This window comes from Falco cherrug, chromosome 6 (genome assembly GCF_023634085.1).
Source record: "Falco cherrug isolate bFalChe1 chromosome 6, bFalChe1.pri, whole genome shotgun sequence".
In the NCBI taxonomy this organism is placed as follows: Eukaryota; Metazoa; Chordata; class Aves; order Falconiformes; family Falconidae; genus Falco; species Falco cherrug.
The window spans coordinates 41489508-41503271 of NC_073702.1; the positions used below are offsets into that span (position 1 = coordinate 41489508).

General features: G+C 38.6%; 1 protein-coding gene across 1 annotated transcript in view; it reads left to right on the plus strand.

Annotated features, from left to right (window-relative positions):
• Window positions 1–13764, plus strand: part of PRKN (parkin RBR E3 ubiquitin protein ligase) — a 767421-nt gene that overhangs the window by 483510 nt on the left and 270147 nt on the right. The window contains exon 7 of the mRNA XM_055714146.1: window positions 594–730. Coding sequence (XP_055570121.1) covers window positions 594–730 — 137 coding nt within the window. The remainder of the gene's footprint in view (window positions 1–593; window positions 731–13764) is intronic.

A 13764-nucleotide genomic window follows, 5' to 3' on the forward strand; every position in this document is an offset into this window, starting at 1 on the left:
AATATATTGACTATAGTGGGAATTTCTTACTTAGCATATGGGAAGGTATTTATATATAGCACTGAAGCTTAGATGTCTTGTTCCTAAATTGAATCCCATAGCTCTGACCAGAAGCTGGATTATTTTGCTCAGTATTGCTAAGGGAATGCCCTCTATGCAAAGTTAAATGGCTGCCTTGAAAGGCTAAAGGCAAAGGTGGTCTTCACAAAGTCCTATTTAGCTTTCCTAGCTGATCACATTTCTATTTACTCCTTCCTACCACCATTTGATATTTTACCATATATGGTCTTACCTCACCTCATACTAAAGAGTTTCTGTAACTAAAGCACTTCTCTTGCTTTCGGTACCATTTTTCAGTAAAGTTTCAACTTTCAGTAAAAAGTTACTTCCTTTTCCTTGCATCTGATTCATGTTAGAAACCATCTCTTTTAAAAAATGCTGCAATGTGCCAGGTTAAATTCTATTTTAATGTACATAATAATCTTGTGTGCTACTAATGAAGAATTATAATAAAATTGGGAGTTTGAAACAAAGCATATTGTGGAGTTCAGTCTAGTTCTTCCTCATCATTTTCACTGTTTTGTTTTTAACAGGAGTCCTGTGCTTGTGTTCCAGTGTGTGCATCGCCACGTCATTTGCCTAGACTGTTTCCATTTGTATTGTGTGACCATGCTGAATGACCGTCAGTTCATCCATGACCCAGAGCTTGGCTATTCCCTCCCTTGTGTGGGTACGTTTTAACTGATTTTAATTTTTTAAAAAATTAATGTGATTTTTGATTTCACGGCAAGATTTTTTATCGCCTATTAGTTTTGAATGTATTTGTGTAATTATAGATTTTTTCATATGGTTGGTTTCATTTCATGGAGAAAATATTTGAATATTGAAGAGGTTCTTGCTGAACACATGAACCGGAGATTAACTGGATTCCAAAGGGTATTTCTTTTAAAAGCAAATGCATACTTTCTTCACATTAGCATTTTATAATCATGAAGTTCTAGCAGATGACAGCATTACACTCTGATTTAAAAAAAAAACAAAACATACACCTTGACCTCTACTTTTCCACTTTAAGATTAAGTAAATTGTTAACTTTCTTGGCCTGACTTTAAGTACTAAAAAAAAAAAGGACTGCAATAGGAATTTCAAGTAGCCTTCCAGTTGATGAAGTTATTGCTACTATTTTTCACCTCATTGAATGAAATGTAGATCACCCTGAGAAAAAGGGTAGATTATCTGTTTTACCTGAGTAGAAAACAAAGTTTGACTTAACTAAAAAATGGCTTACACTGAGTGTGAAAGATGTGTTTTGAGAATTGATTCAATTACACTGGCACATGGACTGCGAAATTTTCAAAAATTTTCGTGAGAAGAAATATATTAGCATTATTTTTCCTGTTGCTAAATTTGCATGTGTGCATATATGTTTGTCACAAGTGCTGCACAGTGGTATGAAGATAGTTTTCCAGCATATTAGAAGCTGCATAGAAGATCGGTTTGCCTGGTTACCTGAATGACTTACACATAAATTTCAAATTACTAGATGGGAGAAAAATTGGCAACATTTCTTAAAATGGTGTTTAATTCATATGAGGACATGCCTTGAGGATATTGAAAGTACAATAGTAAGAGCCATTTAAAATTATTTATATTTAATTGCTTCATGAGCAATCTAGAAACAGTCTTCAGTTCATATTTAACTAGAATTGGTGTTTATATGCTGTCTCTCTATGTCTGATTTTATTTCCCCCCAACAATTTGCATTGCTACTGCATTTACACATTATTTCATACTGCACAAGACATTTTTTAATGTTGTGTAAGAAAACTTGTCATGAGGAACTTAACAGAAACTTATATACCCAGTTCTCTTTCCTTGACCTTGACATTACTGTAGTACTGTGTGGTCAGTCTGTACTCTCAGCCTCCCTCTTGCTTCTCCAAAAGTTAATCCATTTTCTGCTCCCACACAAATTAATCACCTCCTTGAGATGAATCCATCCTTTTCCCCCCTCTTTATTGGTTCTTTCCCCTGTTCTCCTGTTAGCTCCTTAGGTTAGTCAGTTATCCCAGTGATGCAGTAGGCAGCTCATCTTTCTCCTCTTTCGTGGGCCTCCTTGCAGCCATGGCTGGTGTCACAGAGCTTCCTGCAGTTCAGGCTGTTGTTAAACTAATCCACTTCCACCCCTTCTGTCTGTAAACCCATTGCTAGTCATGCTGTGCAAAACTTGTATTAGGGTTTTTCCCTATATCTTGCAATTCCAGTTGTTCAGTTCAGAAGTTTTATCTGTCCTTTTTTTCTCAGAGAGGTGGCTGAGATGTTTGCAGAAGTTTTTACCCCTGGCTGGCAGTAGGAAGCCAGTCTTTTTCTCTCTTCTGTGTGTTGAACACTGTGGGAATTGAGCAGTATAAGCAGGGCAGGGATGGGATGAGGAGAAAATGCTGAAATACTCAGGGATGCCATTTCTGTCTTTGAGAAGTGAGGAAGACATAGGCTTGGCCGGAGAAAGGGATACCATATAGGATGCACAAAGGACAACTGTAGTACTACTGTTCAAGAGAGACAGGGTTCAGCTGTGGGAATGAAAAAGCAGCTGCTGCTGCCAATCTAGCCTCAGCTGTGTTAGACTTCAAGTGTTAAAATTGCTAAATCTGGAAATGCTTAAATGTTGCTAATCTTAAAAGTTTCCTAACTCCCCACATCAGAAAGTTGTTTTCAAAATACTATACATTAAAGTTGTACTACTAATGATAATAGTGGTAATAATAATGATACAATTGTGATAGATTTTCTCTCTGTTCTTCAGTTAGTAAGAATGTTTCTTGGAAAAGTTTCAGCAGAGGTGCTGCCCTGTGCCAGTGGAGTGCAGAGTTTAGGTGCGCCGTGGTGCAGTGCTGTGCAGTAGAGGTTCTTGAGCTAGAGCTGAATAGTGATGCTGAAGGGAAGGAGGTATAGTTGTTGCAGTATAGCACGTAAGATGGGCTCTTTGACACTTCTGGTAGGCTGATGAGGACTGACTAGGCAAATACTACCTCAGGACCCGTGCTAGTATCTCTGGACAGTGGTGTGTGGTGCTGTCTAGGCATACCTGCATGCTCAGAACCAGCCTGACTTTCTCTAAAAAGAATATTATACTGTGCTGGCATGCTTTGTATTGAAGAGATTCTCAGTCACAGTCTCTGAGTATCCAGTGATTTTAAATAATATTCTATCTAAACCTAAAATTGATTGCTACCTCTGTCAGTTCTATTTGTTGTGCTACCAGTTCTGTATTAATAAAAGCATTTGTAAGCATTGTCTTTCAGACTGCTTTGCAGGATGAAGAATAATGAGTGCTGTTGTAAAATCACTGGTTTGTTTCTGCAGCTACCTGAACCTGACTTTCTGGCATGCAAGAAATTTGGTTGTTTCTAGAGTTAGATTGTATTTCAGCTAGGAGCTGATGACTGTTTTTGAGTTGTCATGAATAGTCACTACTATGGAAGTCATGAGGCTGAGTTAAATCACACCTGAAGAGAAGGAATGCCTGAGTCGCCAGCCCCTTGTCCCTTACTGTTTAGCTACAAAGGATTTTAACATCCTTCATAGCGATGGGTCCAACAGCTTTCATCAGCAATGAATTCAAATAAGAACCATTCAGAACAGTATCGTGATTTTCTTTTCCCCTTATCATGGCAGTCCTGCTGAATAGTATAAGATTGCCGGTTTGCCATCTAAAGTTTGCAGTCTTCATCTGTGCAATTGCAATTTGCAATTTGCAGTTTGTATTTATGTATGAGGACAATAAAGCACTGTTTGACACAACTTTCTCTAATTACCTCAGTGAAGCCAAAAATGAATTCCTCTTGACAGGAATGAATACCATGGGGCATGCCAAGAAGACTTTTCTTTCTTGCTGTGGCAATATTGGTAATACATGTCATCTCTAACAGAGCATGACTCAAAGCAAAAGATATTAGATCTGAGCTTTATTGAAAGGTTAGATGTTGATTTGAGCCTGCTTCTAAAAGGAATACAAAACAAAGTTGTATTACTGTAATGAGATTTATGTTATGGTAAGTGACCAGGTTGCACAGACAGATCGAAACAGTCATATTAATATGTGTATTTTTAAACATGACAGACTAATGCTGAAGTAGTGTTTATGGTGTCTTGAACAGCAAATACTACTGTTTTGAGTTCAGATTTTTAAAAATCATTTTACTTTTCCATTTTAATGTAAGAACAGATTTACTTGAAAACTAGCCCATTTCTTCAAGGCATATGTGCATACATTGCCCTGGAACTGCACAAGAGGGTTTGGTTTTGTAATTAAGCCTATTTAAATTGTTTGCACTTCCAATTAGTTCTGTTCATTCTAGTGTTTTTCAAAAATAGAGATAACGTAATGAATACAGCCTGCAGTTTCCTTTAACATTTGACTCACTGTTCCTGATTTTTATCAAGGGATTGTACCAACATAGCAAGTTTTTTATATCTGTTTTAGATCAATCTAGAGGTGAAAGTACCGCACACACAACAGAATAAATATAAACAGCAGCTGCTACAGCAAAGGGTCACTGTGACAGACGAGATCAGTGTTATCATCACATGTATATGATAACTTCAGCTGGGAAGGATCTAGGGAATTCAGGCGAACAGTGCTTCTCAAGTAGGTTCAATTTCTTGCTCCCTGGCACAGATATGCCAGAAGATGTGTTTTGTCATTGCATTCAGGTGTTTTGTGTGGTTATATCCTTGCTTTTCTTTGATTTCTATTATGTGGCCTAATTAAGCAGGAGATGATTTGTGTTCAGAAGGCAGCTATCATCTCAGCTGATGAGCTATGATATATCACCTTGATAATGCCATAGCTTTGCTTTGTTCTGACACGAAATGTGTCATTGCTGTGATTTTTGGAAAAACAACATTAATTCCTTAGTGTTTAGCTGCTAATCTAGTGCCAGGCAGCACTACTCCAGCTGAGAGCAGCCAGCATTGAGGACCAGAGCTCTGAGCACGGTAAGTGGTGCATTGATAGGATTAGCTGTTCAATGTGGCAGCAGCCCCATAAGTCAAACCTACTGTATCGGCTCAGAACAAGGAGTTATAGATAGGAGCTGGCTGGGTTTTGTTGGTCATTAAAACAAATAAGTAAACATTACAGATTATATTCTCTCTGCCCTTGTTAAATGGCAACAAAAATCTATCCCATCTCTCTGTATGGTGTCTTGTATTAATGAGGCTACATGCATAGAAATTTCCATGAGTGGTGACCTCCAAGTATCTTTGAAATAATTAATAAGGTGCTTAGAGGGACAGATTTGCATATGCATGAAAGATCCTTTATGGTTATTTAGTTACTGTGCAGGGCAAAGAATCTCATAGCATTACCTCAAAGCAGGAATTGTATATAAATATACAATGTATTACCAATTTAAACACATACTGTTCCTATGAACACCATTTCATTTTTAAAATGGCATTACAGCATTATGGGTCTTGGTCCCCAAGGTAAAATAAATTTCCACAGATCTTCGGTGGAAGAAAAGAAGAAAAGTTGGTGAGGCCAAGGAAAGGCAAGGTTTTACTCTGCTGTAGGCACTTTGCAAAAAAGTCTTTGCATCACTTTGTTTCTTACGAGTAATCACATGCATGACATATTTTCAAGGAATCTGGATAAAAGACACAGTTCTCCTGATGACTGCAAAACACTATTGTATCTGGAAATAATCTGATTTTACCACACAGATATATTAATAAATGAGTAAAATTACCACCAGTTTGTGTATGGAACTGCAAATAAAAAGGTCTAAAGCTTTGAAGTATAATAAATTGCCTTAGGAGCCATGTTCCATTGCAAGAAAGCTTCTGGGGAATGATTAAGGAGGCTTATGTATTAAGATTAAATTTTTTATCCCCATTACATGCCATTTGTATCATAAGAGTATGTCTTATTCCTATGGAGGATGTCAATGCAGTGGTGAATCTCTGAATGATCTTTCAAAATAATAGTACTAAAAAAAAAAAAAAAAAAAAAAAGGAGAATAAGCAGGTAGCATCATGAAAGTTTGCAAGTAAAAGGGAGGAGAAAAACTGCATTTGATTTGATCACTCTGAGTAGTGTCTTTGTATCTTTCTGTTTTAGACAGAATCTCTATTAAATTTAGAAAGGTGTGTTTGTGCAAGGAGTTTTAAAGTGAAGGTCACTGATCTATGAACAGAGCTTTCTCAAGAAAGTAATGAGGAAGCAAGTGTAGTGTAGTTTAGTGGGGCCTGAAATGGAAGAGTACACCCACCGGTTGGTCCAAGAAATAAGATTTACCTAATGTGAAGCCTCGATATGTCAACAGTTCCTGAAATATGGTTCTCCAAAAACCCTGCTTAAATATATTTGAAGTAACTTAGGAAATTGCAGTGATTATTAGAGGAATAAATAAAAGGGATTGGAAGCACACACATCTGCCGCTTTTGGAAGTTTTTCACAGTGCTCCATAAGTTTAATATTTAGAGGGTGTCAAATTCTTGACAATTATAAACTTTTCATAATTTCTTGTTAGTATGAAATATCTGAGTGTACAGAAGCAGATGTAGGAGGCTGGAGAAACGCTTTTTATTTTTTTGTATATTGTACATCTTAGAAGAGGTTTTTTCCCCTCCGAGGAATTAAAAAACAAGCAGTTACAGTTTTCAGAGCATTTGTGGTGACAGCTCTAGTCAGCAATGTGGACAGTGGGATTGAGCGTACCCTCAGCGAGTTTGCCAGTGACACAGAGCTGAGTGTCGGCACACTACAGGGGAGGGATGGCGTCTAGAGGGATCTTGACAAGCTTGAGAGGTGGGCCTATGCAAACCTCCTGAAGTTCAACAAGGCCAAGTACAAGGTCCTACAGATGGGTGGGGGCAATCCCAAGCACAAATACAGGCTGGGTGGAGAATGGGTTGAGAGTGGCCTTGAGCAGAAGGACTTGGGGGTGCTGGTTGACAAGAAACTTAACATGTCCTGGCAATGTGCACTTGCAGCCCAGAAAGCCAACTGTATCCTGGGCTGCATCAAAAGAAGTATGACCCAAGCAGGGCGAGGGAGGTGACTCTCTCCCCCTACTCCGCCCTCGTGAGACCCCACCTGCAGTACTGCATTCAGCTCTGGGGACCCCAGCGTAAGAAGCACATGGACCTGTTGGAGTGAGTCCAGAGGAGGGACACAAAGATGATCAGAGGGCTGGAGCACCTCTGCTATAAAGACAGGCTGGGAGAGTTGGGGTTGTTCTGCCTGGAGAAGAGAAGGCTCCGGGGACACCTTACGGCAGCCTGCCAGCAGCTAAAGGGGGCCAACAAGAAAGCTGGAGAGGGGCTTTTTGCAAGGGCACATAGTGACAGAACAAGGGGTAATGGCTTTAAACTGAAAGAGGGTAGATTTAGGTTAGCTATTAAGAAGAAATTCTTTCCTGTGAGGGCAGAGACACACTGGAAGAGGCTGCCCAGAGAAGCTGTGGATGCCCCATCCCTGGAAGTTTTCCAGGCCAGGTTGGACGGGTCTTTGAGCTACCTCTTCTAGTGGAAGGTGTTCCTTCCCATGGCAGGGGGGTTGGAACTAGATGATCTTTAACGTCCCTTCCAACCCAAACTGTTCTATGATTCTGTGAATCTTTTTCACCTCTAAAGTGTTTTAAGAGTGGATTCCTCTAATTTCCCTTCCTACAAAGTCTTGGTCAGTAAACCAAGATGAATAATGATTTTTTCTATAAGACTGTATGTGCACTAAACAAGCAGTATAGCTCTGTGCAGCACCCTGGAGGAGAGTGCTTTGTTGATGAAAGGCCTTCCACTTTGCCTAATATTTTTTTAGAATTGTTGGAAGCTTACCAGGGAATACAGCTAGACTGCTTTTGACCTTGATCTAGCAGATAAAGGTAACCTAACCTTATTCAAGTGATTACAAGTTTATTCCAACCAGACTTTGACAGAGGAGGGAATCAAAAGCCTATAGATAAACTAGGTTTTTACTTTTAAGAGTTAATTGAATTTGCAGCAGTTTCCTGAAGAACTTTTTATTATATTCTGCATTCTCCTTTCACTGTGGGCATAAAATAAACATGAACCAACAGTGTATCAAGTGAGTTTTTGTGTTCCTTTAGAAGCACAAGTGCATGAGGCTAGCTCAAAGGACATGGTTAGAAGTCACAACAACTCCTTCATTTCCATTTTCAATGTTGACTGAAGTTCAAGCAGTGACATCTGAGGTATGTTCCCTCAAGTCTTTGCTCTGTTTCTGTAGCAGCAGATTTCCTACATCAGATCTAAACAGCCTCAAAATCTACAGAACAAGAAGAGCTTGATCTCATGGTATATTTGAGGCAGGCATTGGATTCTTCTCTGGGAACAACTCCAGTGAAATTATACCATATGATCCTTACAGAAATCTGAATTGCCTTAATTAAATTCAGCGTGAAATGTCTTATAGGTGTTTTACTCCCTTATCTCTTACTAGTTCTTCTGTTGCAATATATTTCATTTGTAAATTGCATGGAGATGACAGTGCATATAGGCTTAGTCTGGTTGGCAATAATGAAGAAAAAGAGATAATGAAAAAATCTTGCTTAGAAATTAATTTGCTTTAAGAGCAACTTCTTAAAAGTAGATTTCTTGTCCTATAAAATAAGATTTCCAGTGTCAAAGTAAAATAGGCATACTGAACCAGTGGCAGAAGTGTGTGTAGAGGAGTCTGTCTGTCTTTCATTTCTATATCCAGCTGAGGTGGAGGTGAAATTTGTCTCAGCTGGAGTCAGTGAAAGCTGTGACTTTGTCTTTGGAAATTAAAGGTATTAGTTCTGACTGAAAGTGCTTCTGCCCGTATTGGTTTATCTTATAATAATCACTTGATGTGAGTGTATGGTTGGCAAGTCACTTTTAAGCTGCCATCCAATTGAGAAAAATCATCACCTATATGAACAATAAAATCAAGTAATAGAGTCTTGTTAGTCACCAGCTTTACACTCAACTGCTTGAATAGGTCTTTAATTCAAGCTAAAGCTATTTTCTAATTCATTTTATATAAGTGCTATTATAGCAAGTATGATGATTTTGACTATATGTCCTTGAAGTCTGTTTTCTCCAGATAAGTGTATTTTTTTAAGAAAGGAGGATCAGGTTCTGAACAAGAAATTTTTGTGTTCATTCATGGTGGCAGGTTCACTTTGAATCAGAACTTGATTCACTTGCTCCTGGATGGTGCTTAGAAGCCCTAAATTGGCTTGCTTGATGCTCCAGTTCTAGTCCATGGGCAGTTAATGAGGAAGACACTGGGTGAAAGATGGATGTAATGGAGATAAACACAAGGAAAGAATAATGTACAGGGAATAGAGTCAGGAGTCATGAATGGAAGGAACGGAGAAAGAGGCAAAAAAGGCAGTGCATTAAGGAGAAGTGTTGGTGAGTATTCAAGGAATGAAAGAAAAAAGATCTTTAGAGGAAGGGTAGGTAAAATGAGAAAAAAAAAATGTCTCCAGCTTCCCTCAGATTTTGCCAAGGCTGGGAATTCAGTTTTTAATGACTAGCTCAGTGGTTTAAATGTGGACTGTTCTTCAACAGACTGGAGACACCTGAGTGTTTGTCCTAAAAATGTCCAAACGATTGTAGAAGGTGCGGATTTTTACAGCTGAAATTTGCCTGAGGTGTTTATCTTGCACTACAGCAGCATGAGGGGAAGCTGACCTTTCATGCCTGGATAACTGGAGATTTCCTAATGGATCAGTTTTTATCTGAGCAGAGGGTCTTTTTCCGTATAGTGCCATCTCTGAGGTGGGCTATGCAAGGAACGGTGTTTGTAAGAAATCATTACTGTCTGCTACCTTATAGACTCCATAGATAATGTACTGGGACCAACTATGGAACATTCAGCATGTGTTTAGTCTCTGAAGCCTGGTGATTAATATTCCCTGAGTCACTTTCTGAGCATTGGTTTCCCACATGACAGCATGTAGAGCTGCTGCCACATCACAGAACTGGCTAAGGACATTCCCCTTCAACACAGAGTTGGCTTTAATTAAATTTCTGTGTCTGGAAAGTGAAAATCTAATTTTCTTTTTGACATTTTCTGTATTACTACTTAGACAAAATTATGAAAATAATTAATCCCTGTGAAGCAGACATCAGCATTATAAGGGGTACAAAAATATTGCATATAAATAATACTACTAATCACCAATCTGATATAATTTATTGATGCAAGTTCTTATTAAAACTCAAATCAGATTTGTTCTTGATATAGCAGATGTGTCAAATGATTACACAATGTAGGTGCAAGTGAGGGTTATAAAAAGTAACATGGTTCAAACTGTATCTTAATACATTCTGTCTCCCCATAAATGTATTTCAAGAAAAAAATAAATATGGGGTGAAAGGGGATAAGGTGTATGATTTAGAAAAGAGATTTTTATTCTGTATCTGGATCAAATGCAGTCCAATATACCGGTGGTCTGTATGCAATAATTTAGTGTTCTTGTTCTGATCCATGGGGAATCCTTGTTCATATTACAAAAGTCATCATGTTACCTACTGTCAGTTTGTAGCCTTGTTTCCTTTCCTAAGGATGCAGAGAAGGATGCAGAAAAGGATCTTGTAAGCGTGGAAATCAAGTCCCCTCTTTGTAGCTGAAGTACTTGGTGGAAATCAGAAGTGAGGTTGAAATAGCATGCTGTGGTTTGCACTGATGAAATGCCACTGCAATGAATGCTTTTATCAAGATCCTGTCATATTAACTAAAAAGTAAAATGTTTATGAAATGTGAACATCTACACATTGCACTGTGTCAGTCTTGGCATTGACTGAAGTATCACACTTCAGTATTTTTCCTTAGAACTTGATGCCATAGGCCATTTTCACATATTGGTCCTTGGATATTGCAATTGTACTCTTATCTGCTTGAGATTTGTTAGAGGTTTTTTTGCTGGATGATTTGGAACTGCCACAGAGAGGGTATATGGAACAATGGCAGTGAACGTGGGTACCTGAGAGAAGACTATGGAAAGAGGTACTGGTCAAAGTAAGTTTGGATTGCGGGGTCACAGCCTATTACAGTAAGAAGACAGTAAATCATCAAGTTATTGCTTATGCAGATTTGCTACCATATGATAATAGAGTAGTCTTAATTTGGAAATAAGTCTAGATTCTTGAAGGTAAGAAATATATGTTTATAAGCAGATGGTGAGTTTTAAGAAGGTCTTGTAAAGGAATTATTCAGAGGCTGACAGGGGTTTTTTTGTTTGTTTGTTTGTTTTTACTTTGAAGCCTCATGAATTTGGGCTGATTTAGAAATGTTTATGTTTCATTTTCCAATTTTAAAAACAAAGTATCCTCATTATTTCAATTAAAGGGACAATAGGATCTGCCAGAACAATTTAATATCTCTGTATTTACTGCAGTAGTTTATGTTTTGACCTTTAAATATCTGTAAGGACACCGACATTGCAATTTGAAGAGTTTAGGTTAATAGCATGGCTGGACAGCATCAGGGACACCTAAAAAGGAACTTTCCCAGTACATGATTTAGTCTGATTCATAGCCAGGGTAGGGGGTAAGAGGCAGAAGAGATGCAGTTAGTTGAGAATGACAGTGGAACTTAGGTTTTGCTTATACACTGTTTAAATGGCTGGGGAATGAGGGTGAAGGAGGTTCTAAGACTTTCCTGTTACTGAAATGCTTACGGAAGTGAAACTGGTCAGACCCTTGCTAGTCATGTCCTTCATTAACAATTTAACTTTGAAGAGTATTCACACATTCCCTGTCAATATTTTTGCATTCTTTGCTTACTGCACATGCTCGTGGATAAATTTCAGTGGTAAATAATAAGTTGTAATGCAGCAACATTCATAAGATTACACAGTATGTGTAACAGAGGTCAGACTGTTATGGGAACAATTATGTTTGAAATTGAGACCATCTAAGTAGCATCCTGGTGTGCTTGCAGAGTCACTCACTATCTGTCTGTCAACACCAGTTTTCTTCTCTTCTCTGTTCCCCGCCACCCTAGACGTCTCTTTTTAAACTTCTTAAAAAATAAGGCACCTGCTATAAAAGCAATGACCTGTCAAAGTGTGCAGTTGTCGCCATGTGTTGCACTCCTTCAGCTTTGTGGCTCACACTGCACAAGGCACTCACCAATGCTTCAAGAATGCTTTTACTGTTCATCTTTTACTGAAATGGCTAAAATATCTAGGACAGAATTTTATTGTATTAAAATCAATTCAGAATTCCAAAGAAATTCTCACTCCCATTTAAGATATTTGGTTGTGACTGTAAATTCATTTTTTATATGTGTAAAACACAAATAGCTTAGTTGAAGGTGTTAAAAAACAGACACATGGAACAACTTACTGGCAAATACAGTGGGAAAGGTATGCACATTAAAAGTCTCCTGCTTCATTGTTCTGATGTCTTTCTCCCTGTTTTTTTTTCCCCCTCCAAAGAATAAGCTTATCCTGATTCTACATTATGTCTTTTCGCAATTTATTTTTTCCTTATTTTCTTCTTTCTGAGAAGCAAAAATACTTTCTATTCTGTCCTTCACTGCCATTCCCTTTGTTGTCTGCCCGCCTTTGTTGTCTTATTTTCTGATCCCTAAATATTGCTGGCTCACCCTCTGATTCTTTTCCATCTCTTTCTCTCACTCTTCATTTCTCCTTTCATCTTTCTTTTCTCTCCCTCACCTTGGCATGCCTTGCTGTCTCCTCCTGCCCTCTGTTTTCTAATTGAGATTCCAGTCACTGTTGATCTCTCCTGTACAGACCAAAAAGCAGTAGGGCCTCTGGGCAGATAAAAGCATAAGGCAAATTGACTTTGGAGGTGGAGTAACGTAGAGCAATCACTTCTGAGGGTCAGTTTTATTGTCTGTGACCACTAGGAAAAGGGCGTTTGCTATTGCGCCTTGGCTGTGTAGGTGAACTAGCTAGGTCTTTTTGCCTGACTTTTTCTTTCTCATCTCTCTGTGCACAGCTTAGACAACAACCAGTGAATCAAGAGCAGGAACATTCACACTCACTTGTTGCATGCCTGATGCTGTGACTGTGTCCCCTAGGGAGAGGCAATGAGAGGAGTTACAATAGAGGCTGGGTACTCTGGTAACTTGGCCCAGGATAGCTGCTTGAGAAAGAAAATCCTGAGTCAAATGGAGTGTGGGGCTTGGGGGCTTGCTTATTTGTTTTGTGACTGACACGTGATGTTTCCTTCATTACCATTACCAGGTAGAAAACAGTTAATAAGTTTGGGGCTTTTTCCTCTCTTTTCTTTGGTAGCCATGTATGTGTATGAACACACATAGGCACAGCCTTCAGCAGGATTTCTGGCCAGCTAAAACACAAATTAAAGTACCAAAAAGTTGAAAAGTCCTTTTGTTTGCCTTCTACTGTGTTTGGAATACGTAAGAGTGCAATGCCAGGTACAAAGGAAGTTCAGCTTGTCAGCTAAATAGTCTGCCCTGCACAGTCAGATTTTGCTTTTCATGATCCATTGCCCCAAGTAATATCCTCTGTTTATATCACTGCTGGAGGAAGGCTGGAAATTATAGAGGCGGTTTTGGTAATAACTGCTAGCAGAGAGACAGTATTTACCAGAGAGTATGTGATGAGACTCTCAGGTAAATAATCAGCATTTTAGAAAAACTACCTAATTATGCATTTAATCGTTTGGAGCCGTTCCAGTCACTTGGGAAAATAATGTGCATTTTGTAAATCTACCTAATTATTTATTTGTGAAGGAAGTAATTCTAGCCTCTTGGGTAAGTAGTAT